Source organism: Battus philenor, unplaced genomic scaffold (assembly GCF_028537555.1).
Source record: "Battus philenor isolate CCGP_79_NKW_IND1 unplaced genomic scaffold, ilBatPhil1.0.hap1 SCAF_24, whole genome shotgun sequence".
NCBI lineage: Eukaryota > Metazoa > Arthropoda > Insecta > Lepidoptera > Papilionidae > Battus > Battus philenor.
The window spans coordinates 5,110,629-5,135,097 of NW_027181687.1; the positions used below are offsets into that span (position 1 = coordinate 5,110,629).

General features: G+C 32.4%; 1 protein-coding gene across 1 annotated transcript in view; it reads right to left on the reverse strand.

Annotated features, from left to right (window-relative positions):
* Positions 1–683: 683 nt before the first annotated feature.
* Myb (proto-oncogene like protein Myb) overlaps positions 684–24,469 on the reverse strand; it is a 73,712-nt gene continuing 49,926 nt past the window's right edge. Inside the window, exons 5-15 of the mRNA XM_068768055.1 lie at positions 15,195–15,292; positions 14,180–14,314; positions 12,705–12,909; positions 9,909–10,108; positions 9,096–9,187; positions 8,543–8,679; positions 6,600–6,755; positions 5,428–5,513; positions 4,638–4,830; positions 3,602–3,769; positions 684–2,552 (exon numbers count right to left, since the gene is read on the reverse strand). Coding sequence (XP_068624156.1) covers positions 1,962–2,552; positions 3,602–3,769; positions 4,638–4,830; positions 5,428–5,513; positions 6,600–6,755; positions 8,543–8,679; positions 9,096–9,187; positions 9,909–10,108; positions 12,705–12,909; positions 14,180–14,314; positions 15,195–15,292 — 2,061 coding nt within the window. The 3' untranslated portion in view covers positions 684–1,961. The remainder of the gene's footprint in view (positions 2,553–3,601; positions 3,770–4,637; positions 4,831–5,427; positions 5,514–6,599; positions 6,756–8,542; positions 8,680–9,095; positions 9,188–9,908; positions 10,109–12,704; positions 12,910–14,179; positions 14,315–15,194; positions 15,293–24,469) is intronic.

Here is a 24,469-nt window from a genome sequence, read left to right on the forward strand (position 1 = left end):
TTTTATAATAAATAATACAAAGGAGGGGATGGATATACTAAAAGGGATGTTAGTATTGCTTTTGTAAAAGGTACACTCCCTTACTGTGAACCCTCTTCCGTAAATTCGCAAACGCATTAAAATCCAAAAACCGTAATACTTGAAAAATTCTTAAAATTTAAAGTTTTTTTTTAAACCTAGTAACACTAAAATAATTTGGTGCATGGTAAACTTGAGGTATACTTTTTAGCATTATTAACCCTAATTAGTTTAAATACTAACAATGTAACCAATATATTAAAATTCAAAACGAACATTCATTTGATGAAAGATTCATCTTTGGTACTTACTCTCTAATCTCGTCAGACGCTATCAATTATTTTGGTGCGCTTATATTTAAGAAAAAAAAGTGTTCTAAATTTAAACAAACGAAAAACGATTATTAGACGAAAGAGAATTCATTGACTAGTCGACATCAATGAATATCAATATAATGAATACTGAAAACAATAGATACATAGCTATCGTTTTAATAAATAACTTCGCGTATAATTCCGAATGTAAAGGTAATTTCCCTTTAATTTTCTTAGCTTTAAGAAAAAATTAAATACTGACCGAAAATAAATAAATACAATACCTAACGTATATTACTAGAAAAAACACATTCCAGTTTTTTTAAAAAAAAAGAGTGTCATTAAGTAATTAAATTATGTTGACATTTTTATATTCCACCCTTGACTTTTTCACACAAACTATTCGTTCTTTTTCGTATTATTTATACCGGTGGTCTCATAAATCAATGTACAGCCGAAATTGGATGACAGGGTTAGTTGTTAAACCCCAGATAGTAAAAAAAATTACGTCACATATTTTTAAATTTACATTAATTTAGTACTGTAAATAAAATTATGTGATTTTTTGATCATTTTTCACTTCTTTGTGAATTAATAACCAATCTGTAAGCAACATACAAAAATTGATGCTGTTAATGATTGATTTTTGAGAAAACTAACCATTTCTGTGAAACCTTTTTTTTTCAAAATTATAACCGAATCCAACTTGTCAAAACCAAATCTTTTTGTGTCATAATGTTTTTAATAAATTTTATTTGATTAGCCACTATATGACTTATCCATTCCCCCCCGAATGGAATCTTAGTTTTATTCTAAAATTAATCATAACTGTTCATGTTAATTGAGAGGAATAGAATACAAAATAGCACTTCTAGAAGGAAACCAAAACATACTGACTATAATATATTTTAGGATTGTCAAGTGATAAGAAATTGTATAATAGTTACACTATAAAGGATTTTTTAAATGTAGTTATGCAATTTATCCAGTTGCAATTTTTTAGTATTGTATTTTAAAAATGTAATTTTATTTAAACAAGGGATCAACAAGTTTGTCGCTTTTAAAGTTATAACCAGACCAGCTGCAGCCGGTTTTTTTTAGACACGAGCAAAAATAATTTTTAAGGTGTTTTGTGGGCAATATTGAACCCTCGGTGAAGAAATAATTTTACCAAGGGTCTTCATAAGTAAAATCAAATTTCGAGGTAGACAAGGTCTAAGAATCAAGCCATATTAATAAAGACAAGTTGTCTTATGTGTTTACAATTCCAAATGTACCACGTATTATTGTAGTACTTTTATGTTAAAATAACTTAATTTATATTAAAAATAATTAGTCAATATTTATTGATTTTATATATTGACCAATTTTGATAAGATAATGTTATTTACCCTCTTAACCAACTGCAGTTTTTAAAATTGGGAAGTGTTTGTTATCGGTCAGAAAAAAAACCATAAATTAGATTTTTGAAGTAATTTGACAATGAGAGTCATTTTGGAGATGGGGTATGTATATCGCTCAAAATAATTTGGAAATCCTTTAGATTACATGGAATTAAAGATTTGTAAACGTTATATATAATTTCTCAGTCGTTTAAGCGTATTAATGTTCACCATTTTTTTAGTGACGTTAGAACATGTAGTAATTGCTAGAAAACATATCATCGTTTCCAGAATCCTTGTCCTGCCACCATTGATTCTCTTTCTGACTATTATCACTTTTAGTCATAATTTTATTTGTCAATATTTCATCGATACGCGTCGTAGAAGGTTTTTGGTTAGTGACTTTGTAAATATGGTCAGCTAGCGCGTTAGCTAAGACCTCTTTGGGTGCTATTAGACTGCTATTTCCGCTATCACATGCGAGTTCGTTAGATGACGTTATAGTTCGCATTCGTTCCGCGTTCAAACGTGCAAACGTTCTAGGCGATTCCAAGTTCGTTATGTTTCTAAATACTTGTTGATTAGGGTTAATTTCGTTTGAATAAATCTCGTATGGATTGTAGGTGTTAGGCAAGGGATTAGTAGGGATGGACCGGTGTTGTACCTTAGTTTTTTCAGTGATGACGGATTCAATGTCGATTTCTTCGTATATAATGTTTTCAGGCGTATTCTCTGCGCTCATCAGACTATGGAGGCTTGTGGATTCTTCTAAAAGCGAGTTCTTCACTATCGACGGAGGAGAGAAGAGGACGGAGCTATCGCCGGCTAAGGTTTTGCTCTGAAACAACATATCAATTTATATTTGAGACGTATTTCTGAGACAATTATAATAAACACGAATACCTAAATATTCGTATTCATTCGTGCTTGGCAGTGAAACGTATAACGCCGTTTTCGTAGACTATGTTACAAGTGAATGTTTCCGAAAAGAAGTCACGTGTAAACACAACTTAAAATGTATTTACAATTGTTGACGCGAGCGTTCTATAAATCAATTATTACAATATTTGTCTACTGTGTGTGCTGTGTGCTATGTAACTGTTTGTTATAGGTGGACCAAATCACTTATTATCAAGTGAATGTGAAGTTAGAAACTCTTCGAGTACACTCAAATTTAGTTTTAGTTAAATTTTAAAACAATTTATTTTTCTGTTGTATATGACAATATCAATAAAATTGGAATTTTATTGTCGAAATATATGTTTTGGCAATCTTTAGTGATTTCGTAAGGATTTTAGTTAATCAATACATGCGACTTTTCCATGCGACCTTGTTCACTACATAAAATAAATACTTTTTAATTGTGTTGCGAAAACTACATATCATAACCACTCTTGAAGTTATTGGGTCTTTATGCAGCTTCTATTAATCACGTAAAAAAAATGTGGTACTATTTTTTAAGGCTACTCGCTTTTCTGCAATTTTATGCAGTCCTTATTTTAAATTTAAATAAAAAAAATATTATAAAAAATTATTTTAAAATACTTTCTAAATGTATTGCGCTATTTTGTATAGTTATCAGTAAAGACTTTAGTGATTTTCTTATACATTTTCTTTTATAATGCCTCCATTCTCTACACAAAAACATGTTTGAGGGTTAAAATAAAATGTTTATGGGTATGAATTTTCAACTGAAATCTTTTTAAGCGGTCTGCAAAAAATACTATTTAATTCAGTAAAAAGTGTTTACATAACTACTATTGAAGGTTCATAGCGATTTTTAATGAGGATTCTATCTACAGCCGACAGCAAGAACTCTCTCAAAGATCGCCATGATGACCGATCTTGCCTTGTCAAGTTTGGGTTTGTGCATGTGTGTGTTCTCACCGGAGTCTCCGCAATGAATGAGACGTCGGGCACGACGAGGTGCGAGGCATGCGCATGCGGCGTGCTGGTGGCCGCGCCCCACGTGCTCGCCAGCGCCTTCCTCGCGCGCTTGTGAGATGGAATGTTCTCCTTTCCCCTTCTTGCGCTGCCTATCCCCGAATCGTTCACCTAAACCGTTAAAGTTTCAGTTAAAGACAACTATTAAAAGATTTTATGGACATTCTTTATAACGAAGTCTATGTCTATGCAGACTTCTAATCGGCAGAAAGTATAATCCTACCAAATTTCAAGTCTTTAAGCTCTATGGTCCCTGAGATATCGCAAAGGATCAACACATCGGTGATACAGTACGTTCGAGTATGTTTCTCAGGCATAGGTTCTCTACATACCATCCCTTAAAATATTGAACCTATCCTTACCTCGCAAACTTTTATCTCACAATTACACAATCCTGTATTTGCAAATACGACTATAATCTCTGTTTATTTTTTATTTTGAAACAAGACACCGGGGAAAATACAGAAATTAAAAAAAAGAGAGGGAAGCAGAATTGACACACTACATTTGTTACACACACTTTTCATTAACATCATCATTATCATGACAACCGATTGACGCCTACTGCCAAGTATAGGCCGCCCCCGAGAATGCCCTTAATAACCCGTCTTGCGCTGCTCGCATCCAGCGACGTTAGGAACCCTATGTCCTCGGTCTACCTAATAGGAGGCCTGCCCAAGCCTCGTCTACCGGCTGCCGATTGCACGAACAATACGCGCCGCCTACTGCCATAATTTATTCAATTTTAATATGTAGTAATCCGTATTTATCATTTCTGAAACAATGACCCCTTTAAAGCTTTGACACCTAAAAATAATCAACCGATAAATAAGTCAAAAGCCTTAAAAGATCTAACCGGTCCTTATGTTGCAAACCTTAATAGCATGATGACATAGTTTTATCACACATGAAACAATATTTATAAGAATTATAATTAATTTATAAGGATTTATTTAATGAATTAGTACGTAAAGCATACCTGTGCACTTCCATCCTGGTCGGCAGCTGAAGACAGCATGGAGTCGTTCAACTGCACTGTACTCTCGGAGTTCTCTTCGCGTTGTATCATCTCCGTAATATCCTCGACCAGCAACCCTGGACTCGACGGCTCGTACTTCAGCCCTGACTTCTTGCCAATCTCAGCCATCGCCATTTTGAACGGCGTCGGTGTTCTGAAAATTTTATTTTATGTTATTACTATATGTATCATATGGATACCATTACTAAATTATTGTCTGACTATTCTTTTACAAGAGTAATTTCACTGCAATCCAACCATCATCATCTTTTCAACCAAAATTTCCAATATAAGGAATTTAGAATGGCATTACGAAAAAATATAGACAAGAAAAAGATAACACCCGCGACTTCGCCCGCGTGAAATTTATCAAAAAAATACTTATTTTTTCTAAACTAAAATTAGCCGAAGTTACTCCTTATTACTTCCACTACCTGCCAGTATAATACCCGTCAAAATCATTCGAACATTTTAGAGATTAGCTGGAACAAACACACAGAGGAAAAATTGTTTAAAAATGTAGTTTTTGGTATTTGTACCGTAAATATATTCATAAACCAGTAGTAAATATCAGTTCTTTTATTATAACAAACACTCCAAATTTATTTATAGATAGCATAAATATAGCCTAAGCTGTGGTACGCCAAAATAGGCAAATATTATTAAAATTGTACAATGTTGTACAAAACTAATGTAAACGTATATTATTTTGCTGTTAGATTGCCTATTTAAAATATGACATATAACTTACTTCGGCGTAATGTTCCGCAGTTGACTACCACCTGGAGTAATGTTGGCCGGGGTTGGCGTGTGTAGCAACGGACTGGCGCTCCATTCCTGAAAAAGTAACAACATACATTTATTTATTTTAACAAGAAAATAAGACAGCTTTGTCCAAAAATCAATAATTTCAGAAATTATATAGAAAGAAAAAGCGCATTTTTAAAGTTCGTATTATTATAAAATAATCACACATTTAAAAAGGTTGACACAAATTCTAAATTCACATTCAAAAACTCTTCATTCAATATACAAACTCATCGTAACTATTTACATTTTCTTGAAATAATTTAACATTCAATTTATATTTAAATTTATATATTAAATATTGAAATATTCAAAAGGCTAACACATCATATCCAAGATGTAATATTTTCTATGAAATCAACTACTGTGTGTGCCAAGCACACAAACATGCTTGGACACTTGTTTTTTTAAATCTAACAATAAGAGCTTTTTGAACTTTCTTCTTACACCCCATAGACGGCCACTGTAAGTCGTCCCCAAAGATCGCCACGGTAACCGGTCTTGCGCTGCCCGCATCCAGCGATCCAGGCAACTTTGACTTCGTTGTAAGTTTACCTAGTGAGGGGCCTGGCCTACCCCATACCGTGTCTACTGGCTTGCATGAGCTATTTTCACCGCCCACTGCTACTTTAAACTAGCAACTCTTCGAGCTCTTCTGTGAGTTTGATTCTGTTTGATTCGACCTCGCAGCGAAACTTTAAACATCTCTTCATTGCTCTCTGAATGACCTAGTTATTTTTCTTCTATAAATATTTTTATATATTTATTCTAGTGACTCCTTTAAACAAAATTAATTAAATTTTTTTTTTCCCAAGCAACATAGTTATTAAATTATGATCAACAAATCTGACATCACTTAAAAACATTCTGTATGTTATTTGCCGCATTTGGGGTTGCCTATCACTAATTTTTTTTGTATTTGTACGAAATATTGTTAATTTAATAATTTTGTCAATAGCCGGTAGACGCAGCGTGTGTAGGCCATCCGCTCCACTATTTGGACCGACGAGTGCAGTAAGCGTCTATCGGCTGATAAAACGATGATTGGTAATTTTGTTAGCAATACTAAATAAATAAATAACAATTCTCTTATTTAAGTATGTATTCTATACGTACCTTAGCATGGGCTCGCAGTGGCGTAGAATCAAAAGCCGGGAAGGATAAACCGGCGGGTGAATTCAAGAACTGAGATGGACTGAACGGTAAGGCTTTGATAGGAGTGACTCCGGTCTCTCGAGACTCCATCGCCTTCTGTATCACATCTGACCAGGGCTGAAAAAATTATTTATTTATTTAAATTTCTTGTACACCATAGATAATAACTAGAAAAATAGAAACAATTCATATAGAGGTAAAAAAGGCGGTGTTATTGCTGGAGGTGATGTCTACCTGAGAACCTTTGGGTGCGACGAAAGACATGAATGAGAGGATTTTTTTAAAAAATAATATGAAGTTAGTAAATATAAAAACAATTTAAAAATCTTGATAGATTTTTTGGAATAGAGGATGTTTGTTAATTTTTGCATGTTCTGCTATAATTATTTCTCTTTGGTCATATTGTTTGTGACTCTTTTATATCACAAAAACATCTAAATCAAAAATATTATTTGGATGACTATTATGACGTATTAAAAAGTTAACGAAGAATACCACCTTCAGATTCTCTAACTATGCACACACCATTAATATTATCCCATTTGTTAGCAACAATCAAAATTATGTGAGGGCGCATGTACAAGTGATTATTTAAATAGGGTTATTTTGGAAAAGTAGTAGAATTACCCACTAGTACTACCGCCTAAAAAAAGAGGGTGTCAGTGTCGCAGCGACAGTTCAACGAGTGTTTTGAGGAGCATAGTGCTTTAGAGCAGTGCTCAGCAATCTTTTCTCATCTACGGCACACTGCGATGTTTTCTAGAATTTCGTGGCACACCGAAAGATAAATTCAAGAGAGGAGTGAACATGTTGTGCCACTATGTCTGCACACCGGTTGCATAGGTTTAAGAAAGGTATAATAAGCACATTTTTGCTTCTAGTTTACTGTTTTCTAATATTCATTAATATTCTGCTTTATTTATTATCATTTTATCTACTCTATATTCACAAAACTTTAGTTTTTATATATAGTACGGCGTCTCTCTGGCACAAACAGTTATATAGTTATCCATCTCACACACTTATTTTCAAATTTGTTTTTTTTTTTAATAATTAAATGATTTGCAAAGAACAACAAAAATCAACAAAAGGATAAAAAAAAGGCTCCGTGCAATAAACAGATGCATGTTACAACATATCTAAGGAATATAAGGATATTCTATAGCATCGAGGATCCATGCAATCCGATCCCCAAAATTGAAATCAATGTAAAGCGCTAACTGATGATTCAGCAATAAGTGACCCGAAGTATTATTATAGGGAACAGATATTAAGGAAGACTATATTTTCACACTTCGAAATGAAGTTATATTAGCAAGCAATAAATTTAATTTGAGATTTTTTACAATAAATAATTGCAAATAAAATGTCTTTTATTGGATCCTTCATCTATAGCATAATTAACATTTAATCGCATCTTTGAGTCCTCATAGATAACAATTAAAATAGTTTTGTATTTTCTGTACACTTTTGCAATTTTATTATATAAATACTATACTATTTAATACTACTACATATGGTATAATGTATGTATGGTAAGATAATGAATATCAATCTACAACATGCATTACTTTTATACTATACATTCAGAGAAAGTTACAAAGATAATATTTAAAAAAGACAGAAAAATAACTTTTTATGAATATGAATAAATAATACATTTATCTTACATTAGATTGAAATTAAGTTTTATATTAACGGTAGCCAATCATTCCACGCCAACCCCCACACACATACTTTTACATGGAAATAGGACAAAAACATAAAGACTGCATACAACAAAAATAGAAACGGACATAGGAGAGATCCTAGTGGTACACCTATTCTTATAACAGATTCAGGTGTAAAGCAATAAATAAAAATAGGTTAGTAAATGAAACATCCGATACAATACACAAACTCACATTAGGGTTTGCCGAGACGCGTGACTTCTTCACTTTCCCCCGCCTCAGAATAGGCGGCGGACTGCTGGAGTCCATAGCTTTCTTCTTCGGAGATACATAAACGGACTCTTTATTGTCTGTTTCCATCGTGTAAGACACTGAAAAGAGAATTGAATTTCAAAAAAAAAGTTACAAAAGTGGTTGGAAATAGATGAACAAGCTTCTCTACTTATTTCCAATCGACCAATATAATAATAAAAAGTATAATGTAGTTTTATTTTAATCCCTTGATCTTTAAGTAAAGAATTAGTTTATTTCCTTTTAATTTCATTTTAATATGCTTTTTGAATATTGATAATTATTTACTAAATTAAAATACGAACAAATAAATTTGACTTTCATTTTTTGTACTATATTAACTAGATACTTAAGGAATTGTTCAGAAAAGCATAGTAAAATTTACATTAACATTTCTCCAAAAAAACTTTTTTCCTTGATAATTGTAATTTGCTTAGGTTTTAAAATATGAAGCCTCAGGGAACCTCTCTACAAACAAATATGTATATAAATTTACCTGAATTTTGAACATCATTCTCTGAATTAACTTCTTGCGAAAGGTAATTCTTGATAGGTGATTCATTTTGTAATGATTCGATGTTCACATACCTGAAAATAACAACAGATACATATTTTATTGATGTATAATGAAATTTGATTACAATCAAATAGAAATTAACTAATAATCGATTTTTATCATTAAGGCTAATAGTTAATGCAGGTTCGTTGTATTTTCAAAATATTTTATAGCAAAAACGCACAATTAAAATGATTACAACGCCGCTGGGGCCAAAGGAAGAATTCCACGAACGAGCCAGTCGGGGCTGACGGCGCGACGTTAAAAAGGTGTAAAGTAATTAATGCAAAATAAAGTTATGCTAACTATAATATGCGTCCAGTGCTTTATTGAATCTTTAACTGTTACTGTGTGAGGCTCGTCCTTCAGACGACTTTGTTTCTTTGCCTGACGATTTTAATTCAAGCGCCAGCCTGACATGTAACAATATAGTGATATAATCATCCAGAGTTGAATACACGAATATATTCCAAATCTCGATCTCGCTTTGGAAATTGTATGAAGTTTGAAATTCCGTCTTCGGAATTTCATGAGGAATTTGTCTATGACGATACGATTTTCTACCAGAATGTACAGTTATTGGAATCTGGTGTTCAAGAATACCACCACGGATCAAAAAACACCATAAATAAGGTTAAATGAGGAATGAATGAGGTTAATAGTATGTATGGTTATTGAGTATTAAATTTTAATACTAATAAAATCCCTCCTACCCACAAATGACTTAAAAGTAAAATAATACAAAACACTCACTTAAATGGTGACTCAATTATCTCGACAGTATCGGCAGCAACCAGCCCCCTTCTGTCTGGAGACTTATGACCATGAGTCTGCTGCTGGAGGCTGTGGAGTTGGTCCTTCAGGAGCTGTCTGAAGTGCTGCACGTGCTTTGAAGTCATCTGACCCGTTGACGAGTTACTTTTTGTTGAATCATTGAATGGATCGCTCCAACTCTGTAATTAAAAATAATCTTACATTAGCTAAACTTTAAATGACCTTGCTTTACACTTCATTATTATTATTATTATTATTTACAGAAGGGAAGGTTTCTCAGATTTATATTTAAAGTTCCAAATATTACTTAACATGAAAGGCATATTGAAAAACTCCCAAAGTACAAATGAGATGGACAAACCGAATTTACTTGTGTGCAGAAAGTTATCAATAGTTGTTTTGTCAACTTATTCATTAATCTTTTCAAAATAGCTTTGATATATACATTAGCACAATTTTTTAACAATGGAATATATACTTTTTAACTGTTGCCCTCTTAATATAACTTAACCATTTTTGCTGGCAAAGGGCATTTAACCTAAACTAAAGCAAAATAAGGACCAGGTTAGAGCTATTTCTCAACATGTGAATAATGTCGCCGTTTTCATTTTACTTATGAACGTAACGACTACCATGTGAAGTACGCCTTAAATTTGTGCACACAGCAAAACGGGGGGAAAATAGACTGCACCGTCCAGTCAGTTCTGTCTACTCTAACAGCAGTAGTTCTCACATTCTGTTTCATCTGCTTAAGTCCGTCTCGCCTACCTAAAGCGTGGTACACTATTTTCGGTAGCACTATGACAATATTTACTAGTAAGGACAAGATAAATAATATGTTCTAGGCTTTGCAATGTTTTAAATTCATTATTGGATCCCAAACCTCCTCTCTTAATGAGTCAGTTCTACAATCCTCAAAATAAAGGACTGACGACTTTTAATTTTAAGATATGCCAGTTTCATTGATATTGATAGTATATTACACATAATCTGACTCCTATCAGTTAAAGCTGAGACGATCAGTAAGTTCGGTTATTCAATACATAGCAATCTATCAAATACAAACAGAATTTCTTTTCACCTTGATATTTACATATAAAACTATAACGTTATCACAATACAAAAATAAATACGCCCTTAGCCACAGCAACTAAGATGAAATGTAATCAAATAAATGGATATAAATAGTGACAAAACCAAATAAAAAAAATACATGAATAATAATTAAGGCTAACAAAAACTTTAATAATAAATTTGAGAGAGATTATAGTCAAATAATATTAATGAAATTTTGTGTAATAATAAGTTATAAATGAAAACTAAAAATGCAGACCTAAACCGTTTTAACAAAGGTTTATTCTTTGTATATTAACATGGTCTTTTATATTATTTTCTTACAATACCCGGCGATAAATTTTGCACATCGACCTTTGGAAAGAGAATCTGGTAATTTCGGCTTCGTAGAGCGTTATCTCTGTCGCACGAAATACAAACAATCCGGTATCTATTAGGAGCTGTGAAAACCAGTATCATTTGCTTCTTTTGATAATTATTTTGTCTTATTTTAACAACATGTATAATGGTGTTTATTGTGTACAGTTGTCATTTTTCTTAAATAATTAAATACGTAAACATAGGGTGAACATGGTTTTTTATTTCATTTTACCCCAATCTAAAGCCACCACTTACAGAAAAATTGGTGTATTTTATACAAAGAATATAAATAATTATCAAAAGAAGCAAATGGTACTTGTTTTAACAGCACCTAATAAATACCGGACTGTTTGTATTGTTAAGGTGCGTTTACATGTAGCTTTTTTCTTAAAGGGTGTCCTAGTATCAGTTTTTAAATAATCCAGAATTTCAATTGTCAGTTTCTGAGTTTATTATTTATGGTTAACTTTTGAGTAAAGTTTCTGTTTTATTGTCCACGATATTAATTTGGGTTCTACGACCTTAACATGTTCCAATCAGTTTGTATATATTAAAAGCTAACACGTTGGGTAAACATGAACGATTAACATTAAAGCAAGAAAATGCTTCCACATTGAACAAATAACAGATTTGTATACCCGTGCTTGACTTATTTTTAACATAGTTCAAGTGATAGATATAGATAGATACCCTATGAAGTATGTAAGCTACAAGACAAGGGAGATAGACGTCAAGTAGTAGTGTTTCGTAATGTCTCATGTGTGAATGAAAGAGAAAGACTGGGAAAATTGTAGAACGAAAGAAACAGTACGACAGATAATATGATATATGAAAGAGGAGAATGATAATAATAAAAAAATATATAAATAAATTATTATAAATAAAAAGTCCCTATCCCACACGAGATAGGAGAACGAGAGGTCTCCAATAGCGGGGACCATAGTATCTCATGTGCGTCTTTTCAATGGCGCCCTATTGCATCTCACCGCTCACATATTTCCGGCTCTTGTGATCTCTCACAGACACACTGTTACCAATGTGATAAAAACTTCGTTCATGGAATCGTCATCACCGTCATCATTTCAGCCATTCCAATAGGACCGATTGCAGGCCTGCCTCTCATCGTCTTTCGACCTTAACAAGATAATTTGTCAACCTTATTATTATATGTTCAGTGAATAGGATAAAGTAAATATAAATACGAATGAAGTTTACTAGCGTGTTTACACGAAGAATGTAAAAAATAGACATTAATTTAAGCACACATGTCCTTAAAATAAAGAACATTAATAAAACCATAATTACTCTCCCAAACCAAAAGAAGCAAAAAGCATAACTAACACTGTTACAAGCGACTTGGACTTTCTCTTCGATTACTTCACGTTCACTGTTAGCTGTATTTGCATTATTTTCGCTATACAACACGATCCGGCCAGCCTTTACCCGCGATTGCTTCCGTCGAATGTTCTCGAAACTGTCTAACAGTTCTGGTTCGTATTTCCTTCTCATCGTCGAGTTCCAGTGGTTTTTAATTGCATTGTCTGTCCTGTAATGTATTAAAAAGAATTAAATTGTGGGGTCGTTCTTGAAACAATATTACACAACTTTTATTATTGTAAACTTATTATACTATTTATAAAATCGTTATTTAATTATACTGATATTGTAGAGATATTCGCTAATTTTGACAAAATTTATTAATATTTTTATATACACAAAACAACTGTTAAATTTGTCTTATTTACAAAAATCAAATTCAAATAACTAAAATCGTAGCCTATATAAAGCAGCATGCCAGCTCGGTATTATTTCAACGAAATTTACTATTAGTTATTGTTATTATAGAAATCATTATGTAAACCAATTCTCTGTCTGTTGAAATACTTGTAAAATTCGATTTTGATATGAAATTATTTTGTTACAATAACATATATATGATGGTAGTCCTTTCCCCTAAAGAAATCATATTCTTATCCTAAGATGAACAATTATATTTTTCTCGTTAGTATTTGATAAAACGTGTATCCTTTTTATTTACATCCAAACTAATGTTGAGGCTACACTCGTGGAGCCTGATTATGATATGAGAAAAAATATCGATACAAATAAAATACAATAAAAAAAATCTTGATGATAGCAGTTCTATATTCTGAAGAAATTATAACATATGCCAGGGGTGGCCAACTCTTTAATTTAAATTTTTTGCGCGCCGCGATTTAATACGAATTTATAACACGCAAACAGATATTTTTTACAAACATTTGTGTTGACTAAAATTACATGATAAAAGTAGAGTAAATGTGTATTGTAGTTAGCTATAATGGCACACACACGTATGTACAGAATATGACAGCACTCCTAATAATACTTAAAATGCAGGTAATTTGATAACGATCGATGTTGGAATTTCGCTAATTTTATGGCGGAATAATAATAATTATTCATACCAGTAATTTGTTTCGATTTTTTCAGCTGACATAGGTTATTTAAAATTAAATATTACAATAATTCGACAATGAAGCGGAGTCAAAAATATGCGTTCAGAGAGTCGCATGTGGCTCGCGAGCCGCAGTTTGGTCACTCCTGTTACGTATTTATATTAAGATCGATATTCTTTGTTATGGTTATACTTGTGAAATCTGATTGACATGAAATAATGTGATACAATAAAATACAGTAAAAAAATCAGTATGATGTAATTTTGTTAAAAAAATCTAGTGACATCTATAGATAGACTTTTGGATTATGCCGTTACGTTTTAGTAGGACATAAAAATGTCATTGTAAAAATATAAGGAGGAAGGAATTAGATCTTACCTGCCCGGTAATAATTTGGCGATTTTCGCCCACTGATTGCCAAGCTGCTTATGCGCTTGGTATATCACTCTGTCCTCGTGTTCCGTCCAGGCTGTCTTCTTTATCGACGGGTTTAAGTGATTGTGCCAACGTTCTCTAGAAATTCCAGAACAGTAACTTTTACATATACAATTTTCAAGGTTATTTATATAATTGAATTGTGAAAATTTAAAAAAAAAAACTAAAACATCACATATGAAATGCTCTTTTAAGATTATCATCGTCATCATTTCTGGCATAAAATATACACTGCTGGCCTCTTATATTTCTAAGTCCGGTTGGAAGTAGTCATAATAACGCATTATATGAAATTTTTTATGCTACATTTTATTTATTGATTTATTCATTTGCAGGTATAATACTAATAAAGTACAATAAAAAAATGTACTGACGGAATTTCAAGTTTCGAAACCTTATGAATCCAGAGCTATTGTGACGAGTCAGAACACGTGCGGAAATCTTTTACATGAATACATATTTAACCATATTGTCAAAGTTGGATCATTAACAGTCATTAATTTTATAAAAACTAGAATCAGAAACTCCTCTGTAATTGTAATACATTGGTGTGTATATATCTATGAAATTAAAAGTGTTAGCATTCATTAAAATAGCGGAGGGTACTTTTGCGTGTGATTATTAAATTAGGATAATCTTGTAAAGGGTAGTTGAGTTCTCCACTACTACTATTGCTTATAGCAATATTGCGAAGACAGTTCTACGAGAGTTGAGATTTGCACAGTGCTAGTGTTATTATGTTGGGATAGTAGTATACTGGGTTTGTAGTGTGATCTGAGAACTAAAAATGTAGTCTATTGAGATTACAATCGTCATTGTAGTATCGGTACTATTTTTAATTGATAATGTAATTATCGCACGAATCTCAAATAGGAATAAGTTCATTCTGGAAAGCCAAATCAAGGTTCATACTAAAAATATATTCACACGTCATTAAAGAAATCGAGCTTCAACCGACCTGCACTGTTTCCCTATCCTTCCTTTTAAATGCCTCGCTATAAGCGTCCACTTCTTCGGACCATATTTGGCGACGAGTTCCATCACTTTCTCGTCCTCCTGTAAAAATAACATTTAATTATAAGATAAATTAAATTAACAGCAATATGCTGTGATAATAGAAATACACGAAAGGTCACTGCTTACAACAATGGTATTTAATTTCCGCAGTTCCGAAAAGACAAATGAGGACGTTTAGTCTAAATCAATTCATCACAGTGCGACCGAAACGGCTATACCGCGCCTTAGGAATGCGCGGCTAGATAGGGGCAGAAAAAAGAAAGTACGAAGAAGCCAATACTCCCGCGTCTGGCCACGAGTATAGCTAAGGTGCGAAACAGCGGTTTCATTAGCATTAACAGTTCACGCGGTAGATCACCGATTCATAGGTAAATTGAAAGTAACTGTATTATCCGCTTATTGAGTAATAACGCATATGTTCACACAAAATAAATAACAACTTTAAAATATTATATTTTTATTTTGAGTAACATTTTATTTTAAGATTTGGTACTTTCAATTGTTTACGCTCTAACAAAGTTTATTATTTGTAATGTCATATTTTTAAATAATACGTTTTTTTTTCGACTTTTTTTCGCTGCATATCGTCTAAAGCAATGTTTGCCAGTGTTCGCTGTAGAATGTACGATGGCGTGATAAAAAAATGAGAATCACAAGTGTCAAGTACAGGCCCACGAATATATGTTGAAAATCTGCTTTCGATAACGAAGAACTAAAATACTCCAGTGACATCATCTATCAATGTAATCTGATAATATTTTAATATGTACAGCGACTGTTACTTGTAAATACTTGCATATGTTTAGAACTGGGCCGCAACGTGAATTTTCATAGTTAAATCTAACTTCACATGTTTATTGAGGTTTGCGTTTACTGGAACCAACAAATTTTGAAAGTAGTTTATGAGAAAAAAATCTAGGAACCTTTGATCTATCAAACTTCTTAATCCAGAAATGCGCATCGAACTTGAACTATTAGTCCGGAAACCACGATCCGACAGTTACAGCGTAATATATAACAAAAGTACGAACATCATCATTAATTTAATTGTTCAGCTATCATATAACACTTAGGAGCCTTCAATAAAATTTTCCACACATCGATTTAACCGCACCTCTTTATAATTTATTATAGTAATATGAATGGCAATCGATTGGGAACAATAAAAAGCTATATAAAGAGCCACCTACTATATTTACAGCGTGCGAAAATTCGTTAAGACGCAAGGTGAACGGGTTTGGTGGAACGGAAAAAATGAATCCGCGATCAGCTGACAGCCAGTAGAGCAACAATACAAAAATGTCGTGACCTGCTATGGACTATATTAATCATCATATATAGTTTTTTCGTTTTTATGTTTTGTATATTTTGTGTAAACTGCATTTCACATACGAGCAAAGATATTATCGATACAATAACCCCGTTATAAGTGATGGCTCGGAAATATGTTGCATTAATTTATTTTTTCTCATGGAACGCGAAACTCCAATAACTTCTGGAAGTAAAAACTCTACAGATATAGATCAGAATTTTAAAATGAATTTTTGTGGGATTGTCACAGCTCACTACCAAATATCCAGAGGATGGGCAACAGCGTCCTATGTGTTCCCAAATAACCCACCGCGATTGCCATTCCGCCTGTCAAGCGAGGCGATTCTGATATACTTCTTTTAAATATTTCTGGGGGAGGCCGGTACAACAACGACGATCACTAATCTAGTCATTGAGGCAATTAAAAGAACAATTAAATTGGTCTAATGTCAATTGATATTAACAACTGCTGGTTTAATTCATTTGGCAAGCCTTCAAAATTAAATGCTTTTAGTATAGATTTTTTTAGTATAAAATCTTCTGCACACTCAATAGAAAAAAATAATACGCAATTATAATTTTATAAATTTTAATTTACTTTATTGAAGAGTTTATTATAGTAATGGAGACAAAAAGTATAACTAACGAAAAAGTTAAAAAAATATATAAAATAATCAAATTATTCTCAACCTTATAACAAAAAATTTCCAACGTACAAATGCTTCCAACAAAAAATTATGTATATTGTATGTTACATATTATATTTGATAAATGAAGATTTGCCTAATAACTTTATATAAAATAATAAGACTTGAATAACATACATGACATATTAAGATGAAATTAGCTCTTATATTAAGGAATTTAACTCGTACTATACGCGAATCTTTTATTTCATACATCGATATTTTTAATTTACATGCAGTGTCTAAATTTTACTTTTATTTGCATGATAAATAAAAAGGATTACGACAAATAGGTTAAAAAAGTTTCTTCAATTAATCGAAGTATTTAGATATGTCATTTAGATGGACAGACGACCTTTTAAGAGCCGTCGGAAGAAGAGTAATTCTATATAAATCTATGGAAAATACCGACAAACATTTTTATAATCTGAAAATAAAATTAATAAATTGTATAATAACGTCATATTTCCGCGGTAGCGTAGTATTTACTATTGTCATTCAGTGAACACGTGGCCGAACGGACGCGCCTTAGAAACCTGGACAAGCCAAGGTTAGCTAGGATGTCATCGTCTTAAATATGACGGCAACTGGCGAAGCGCTGTAGCAGATGCCGTTTAATGATTTATTTCAGCGATATCCGTACCAATAGGCATAAGTCGCTCATGCCACATTGATAGAACTTGTTTGGTAATAATCAAATAGCAAATACACATCACGAAAATATATCAATAATATACTTTTTCCTTTTACCTAATAATAAGAAAAAAAGCTTTTTCGAAATTCGGATTACTACATATATAAATTAAATATTTTTAACTATCTGTCCCAGCAAATTTTGTATTGCCATAAGTTATTAGCTTGTCGCATTCCACTAGAATTTCTGACTAATCGCTTTACACAGATTGGTTATGTCTATAAGTAGGCTTGATGCTTACTAATGTGCTATTCATTCACCCTTTTAAGGCTTTAACATATGTTTCTAATCCCACTGTATATCATTTCTCTTTTCTCTCAACATTTTTTTTCTGATGTAATGTGTTACAATAAAATAAATAACGTATTACAAATAAAATCCAAATTATTTTATTATTTTTCCTGTGTCTACGTGTGACACGATCCAAACTGATAACAAAGACTCCGTTTACATATCCCTAAAGAAGAAAACCATGGATTCCAGCAGCTGATAGCTTATCCTGAAGCGAGGAAAAATAAAGAAGTTGCACATATCTACTAGCTAGCTAATGATTATTGGTTAAAGTTGTAAAACGCAGTATCCATCGTCCTGAATGACGAAACCGAATTTTTTTCCTTCGCACAAAAGCAAAGGATCGTGTTCAATCAATACACGTGTAACCAAACATCCGCAGTACACTGATGATGTCACACTAAACTGCATTCCAGATAAACCGACGTGAGAACGCGTAGGTTTAGGCGTGGGCTTAACAAAAAATATATAATTTACATATGTTACACATTTGTGTAAGCTATCGTATAGTCACATATATCGTAAATACGTTTATTGTTGTTTTATGACGGATCGTTAAAATTCAATCGCACAAACATGTACAGGAAGGACGAAGGACGTTTGAGTTTCGTATAGTTACTACGTTCATTTTTAAAGGTACATGAGCCAATTAATCATCAAAGCAAAAGCTTATTTCATAGAAGTTAAAGGTGTACTTGAACAATAAAGGATTTTAATTTTAACTTAATTATTTTACTAAAAAACACATTTTATTAAAGATATATACCACAAACAAGACGAAGTTTTTCTGAAATCCATTATCTTCATCAAATCAACCGTTTTAGTTACACAACATCAAAATTAAACTTACAAATATATGGGTTACTTCATTTTTTCAATATTTTCAATGAACAATATTTGTCTACCGCAGAACATAGCTGGTAATTATATGTAAGAAGTATACGTTCGTATCGTGTACCCTTATTTTTTCATAGCTATAAGAGTTCAATGATTAGAAATTTAGAAGCGTAAGTCGTTTTTGTTTGCCATTTTGACTTTTACAATCACAGCGCTTTTGGTAGAGCGCTTGCCCTAGGCATTTTTTAGTAACTCTGCTAAAGTCCTGCTTTAGGAATCTCTACTCAAGCCATTATATATATATTTGAAAAGTGATTGGTTGACCGCTGAACTTTTAGGTCGTTTCGGCGAACGCTATATTAAATTATTACAAAAGCTCCTTAGAGGAATGATGGTATTGGAAATATTACTTTTTAACTTGACGACAATAAAATTACTAAAAAAAGGGCGGTTCAACACAATCATGCCACAAGGCGTCCACTGGTGGATATAAGCCTTCTCAATAGATTTTCAATAGGATCAGTTGGTAGCGGTCTCCGTACATCATCTTCCCATGACCTTAACCAGGGTCATCTGTCCATTTTGTCGGTGGACGTCCTTTCCTGCGTTAGCCAGACCACTGTTTCTACTCCAGACATGCCTCTCTACCACTTCAACTTGTTAATTGGCTTGTGTCTATATCGTTTACTTTATGACAATTACAAAATAAAATTAAATAGGTTACTTTATGAACATTTTATCAATGTTTGTATTTGGCATACATTTATGCGTTTTCTTTTTTGACAGAATTGTTTACTTAGAAAATATGATAGTAAAGTTGTAATGATTATTATCATTATATCATTTGTTTTTATTATGTGATTCAATAAAAAAAAACTGTATACTTTGTTTTTGTATAATAAGCAAATATTAAAATCCAAGAGCATTTAAATCTACATTTATTATAAGTCGAGACGAAATTTAAATATACAGACTAAGTGGCTCGCCGCGCCATAACCTGAATGCAAAAAGATGTAATAAATAATCGTGATTTAATCAGCTGTTCTTCATTACGTCAATGTTGGAACCTCAAGGACGCAATTTAAAAATTATTAGCCGTCAAAGGCAATTGCATGACACAATGAGCTCCGGTATAAATAGCTTTAAGCGAGGGTTGTCAATTACAGAACAGCATGAACTTAATAAAACTACTTCGATTATTAATTTGTTGTTATGAAGCAATTTAAGACGCATACGCATACTCCTTTATCACGGGCTCGTGTCAAATGAAAAAAGCAACCGTTGTTTTTAAATACCTTTACAAACATTAGCCAGTTGAATGTCGTTCATTTGGTCGTAAATGTTATGATAAAATCATAATTAATGAACGCGACAGAATATTAAAATTTATAAATAAATATCAAACAAAATCGTTTTAGGTCCACCATTAATAATTCCGTAATGGCAGCACAATTTTTAGACATTGTTTTTGAATTGGTCTCCGTCCGGAATAGGATAGTAAGTATTAAAATGCGATATCTATCAATTAAAAAAAAATCGATCTTGCTATGTAAAAAAATTAAATTAATAATTTTGAGTAAAATTTCAAGACCGAAACTGTCCATTCATTAAATGTTAGACGGAACGACGTTCGCCCGGGCAACTAGTTTATATTTATAAAATATTTTCCTTGTTCGCAATTTCACAAGTCATGAAAAAACTTAAGAGGAAACCTTTCGTAGTATTACAAATGCTTTTTACTAGTAATTTATAGTTTCACCAAGTTTTGTGTGGCTGAGACCTCCGGATTCCCTGGAGACTCGGCTCTTAACATTTGGATTAAGTAGACTAGACTTAAAAGAGTCTTAAGGCGTACCTTGACTTAGAATGTTATTCGCAAAGCGTTTACCATTACCGTTCTAGAGCACCCGAGAGTGGGTAATTTGGATACGATCGGTTACTATTATCGACTTACAAATTGAAGATCACACTCTTAGACTCTCATCTGAATTTATAAACAAAAAATAGTAACATCAAATACAGTAAATAGTGTATCAGAAACCACATTGACGATTTCCTGCAAAGAAAATCGAATTTAAGATCGAATATTCTCCACAAATAAATAACAAAAAAAACATACTTTTTTTGACGAATGGTGACTAAAGTCAAACGTCGAATCTAATATGATTACTCTAAATCTTTGTTAAGATATTTAAATGCGATCCCGTGAACCTGTGCCTGTGCCGCTACATATTATTACGGCGGGCGACGCTCTATGGAGTGACCAGGCGTAAGCACCCCGAGAAAGAACTGCTTAATCTGTTACTTTATACAATAAGCTTTCCGATACGAGTACCACGAGTTTCAACCGCAACTTGCACCGATAAAGGATTAATGCTAGAAGAATTAGACTAATGAAACTCCAACAAGGCTTCTGTCTATAATAATTGTAGATTGTAATCCTCTGTATTGCAATTACATTACACTAAATGGCAAAGATGAATTTTAATTTAGTCAAACATTATTTGATTTATTATTTGGCAGTGGACATGAAATTCGCAAGTAAATTGACTTGTTCGTCCGAAATAAGATGATGACGAATAAAAACCAGCCTTTGTGTAATATTAATTAAGAAATCTGAAATCGCTGTTTCTATTAAATATGTTTTTCTTACAAAATGTTTCTTTTGTTATTATAATCTTGTGACGTGTTTTTCTTAAAAATAAAACATTTTTCTCTTCGTATTGAAACGTCTTAACGGAGTTGATGAAAAGCTTTTCCATACTATCCTATCCTTTGCTCTGCTTAAGGCTACGTAATGAAAGTGTCCACTCATTTATTTGACTATCTAATTTACCTTCAATCAATAGTTTTTCGATGTTATATAGTTGTTTGCGGGAAATGTGACCAATATAAAATATATATCTCATAAAAATACGACTTACTTCTCAGTTTACCATTCTTCTCGTTTAGCATAGATTTTGAAACAAATCACACAACGTTTAATAGCACATGTCATATGGCCAATAATACAGTCAACGTAGTTATTTCCGTCGTGTTTTATTTAAGGTAGTATAAAACTTTAATTGTGAAAAGAACAGGCGCTGTGATTCGAGCCCGGCCGCTAACCCTAGCGCTATGTAACTTTAAATTCACTTAACGCACCGTCCAACAATGGTTTCATTCATAAAATCTTAGAAGCTGTGTAGTTATTTGCGAGAATGTGTCATTTGAGGCGTGCGTTGTTTATAAAAGCAATATCGATATATGAATGGGGAAAATTTATGAACATAATTGCTTATTTTGCATCCTTTACAGTTACGCTAGAAACACAGTAGTACTCCAAATTATATTCATATAACTAAACTTACTGATGCACTTATTAAATATAGTTTTTTTTTTATCTATTTTTAACTTAGTCATCGATACAGTATAGTTCCACAACATATGTTAACAGTTAACAGAGAAGAATAATCTGTTTGCATTAAATGCGCCATTATACATATATTGAAAAAAATATCCCAGGCCTTCCTTTTCTTAGTTTCAAATCTAATATTAAAAGTTATCGTCATTTCAGCCCATAGCAAGTACAACGCAAGCACACTGCAAGGCATAGGCCTCCTGTAAAGATTATATATACGAGTATATATTTATATATATATTATTATATATATATGATCTCAGTGTTGTATTATAGTACGCAATGGACGCTGCTGCCCATTCTCTATAAATATGTTTGTATGCAGTGACAAACCCAAATAATTCATTCACTAATTATGAATTACGAGTATATAAGATTGTATCCGGGAATCTAACCCGAGACTTACGATCGCAAGTCTCAGTCCTCTACCACTGGGTTACTACCACTGCGCAAATTAAAAAAGGATTATTATATAAATCTTTTTAAAACAAAGTGTCAAATCAAAATATGTGGATCTTGGTCTGTTGACTTATTTATGTATATGATATTACAATGTGTACATCACACATTGGTAAATTTCAATTTATAAATGCAACTATTACCTTTTTGGTCGGCTATTCTCAACAGAGGTAGCATACTTATTATAATCTTGAAGTAATTGACGATTAAAAAGTGCGTGTAAATGAAGATAATTTGAATTTAATAACTATAGTCATCTATGATATGTTACTACAGCAGTGATTCCCAGGATCGAAATAGGTTTACCAGAGGACGGCGTAAATAATAACTGATTTTGGTAATAGAATAGGTTTATTAAAAATCTATTCCTATTAAACACGTGTTCTTATTAAATTTAACGATACTGCGAATGGTAGTTACCAAAAAAATCTTTGTGCATAATTTATAAATAGTATTAAATACATCAGATATTTAATGAATTTTACGAATGTTATTTTCTTAAAATTTTGATTAGAAAATAACATGTGAATACATTCAAAGTTTTATAGTTTTTCAAAAAATTGAGATTATTAAAGTAATTTGTTATGGGGATCTGAGGGTTATTAGTAATTTCGAAAAATCAGACCTTCGTCTTAAATTATTATTTAAAAAAAAACAATTAAATTGCTATTGCAATGTAATAAATAATTTGTATTAAAATAATTACGTTATTTATAAGTTATGATGAAGTGCTCTGTGCTTATCGGAATACTTAAAAAGTATCGTACACAACATTTTAATATATTGTATTTGTTATTATATGGACACAAATAGAATTTATTTCTTCCGTTCGTCTAAGTGGAAACGTTGCATTATTCCGCTTTCTGCGATAACATCGATCAGGGGAGGCCAACTTGCGTCTCGATAAATGTACCGAATATTCCTCTGCAATTTTATACTATTTTTAAAAATAAAGAAAAACATCCTGAAATTCACGAAACTATCTGTATTCATTTCCAGTGTCTGTAAGAATAAGTCACAATTTTTGTCACCAATTATTTATTAAATTTTATAGATTTAAATTCAATAAACATAAATAATGTAATTTCTGAATTTTAATAATTTATTGCATATCTTTTGAATGCGTATTTAAATGGGGCTCGAGAAGCCAGATTTTGAAAAACAGCTCCGACACTCTCCATACCCTCGTTATAAATATTGAATCTAGAACCATAATGTTATGTTTCAATATGATGAACGGACAGTGACACGCAGGATCATGTATTTTAAAATTCTGAACGACGTTTTTGATTTAGGTATGCGATCATAAAGTAAACGTATCTAAGGCATATTTTGTTTACTCGTAGAAAAAAAAAATTCAAGCGTGATAGTAGACGGTAGTCCAAGGAATGAGGAAGGTCGGTCGAATTTGCATTGAAACTCAAAGCAACAATGAATCGGCGCGCACTGTGCGTCGGACGCGATGCAGTGTTAGTGACCTCTGAGTCATCACACGTTACGATCATAGACGCACCGGCAACTTAAAGGTGTAGGCCGGG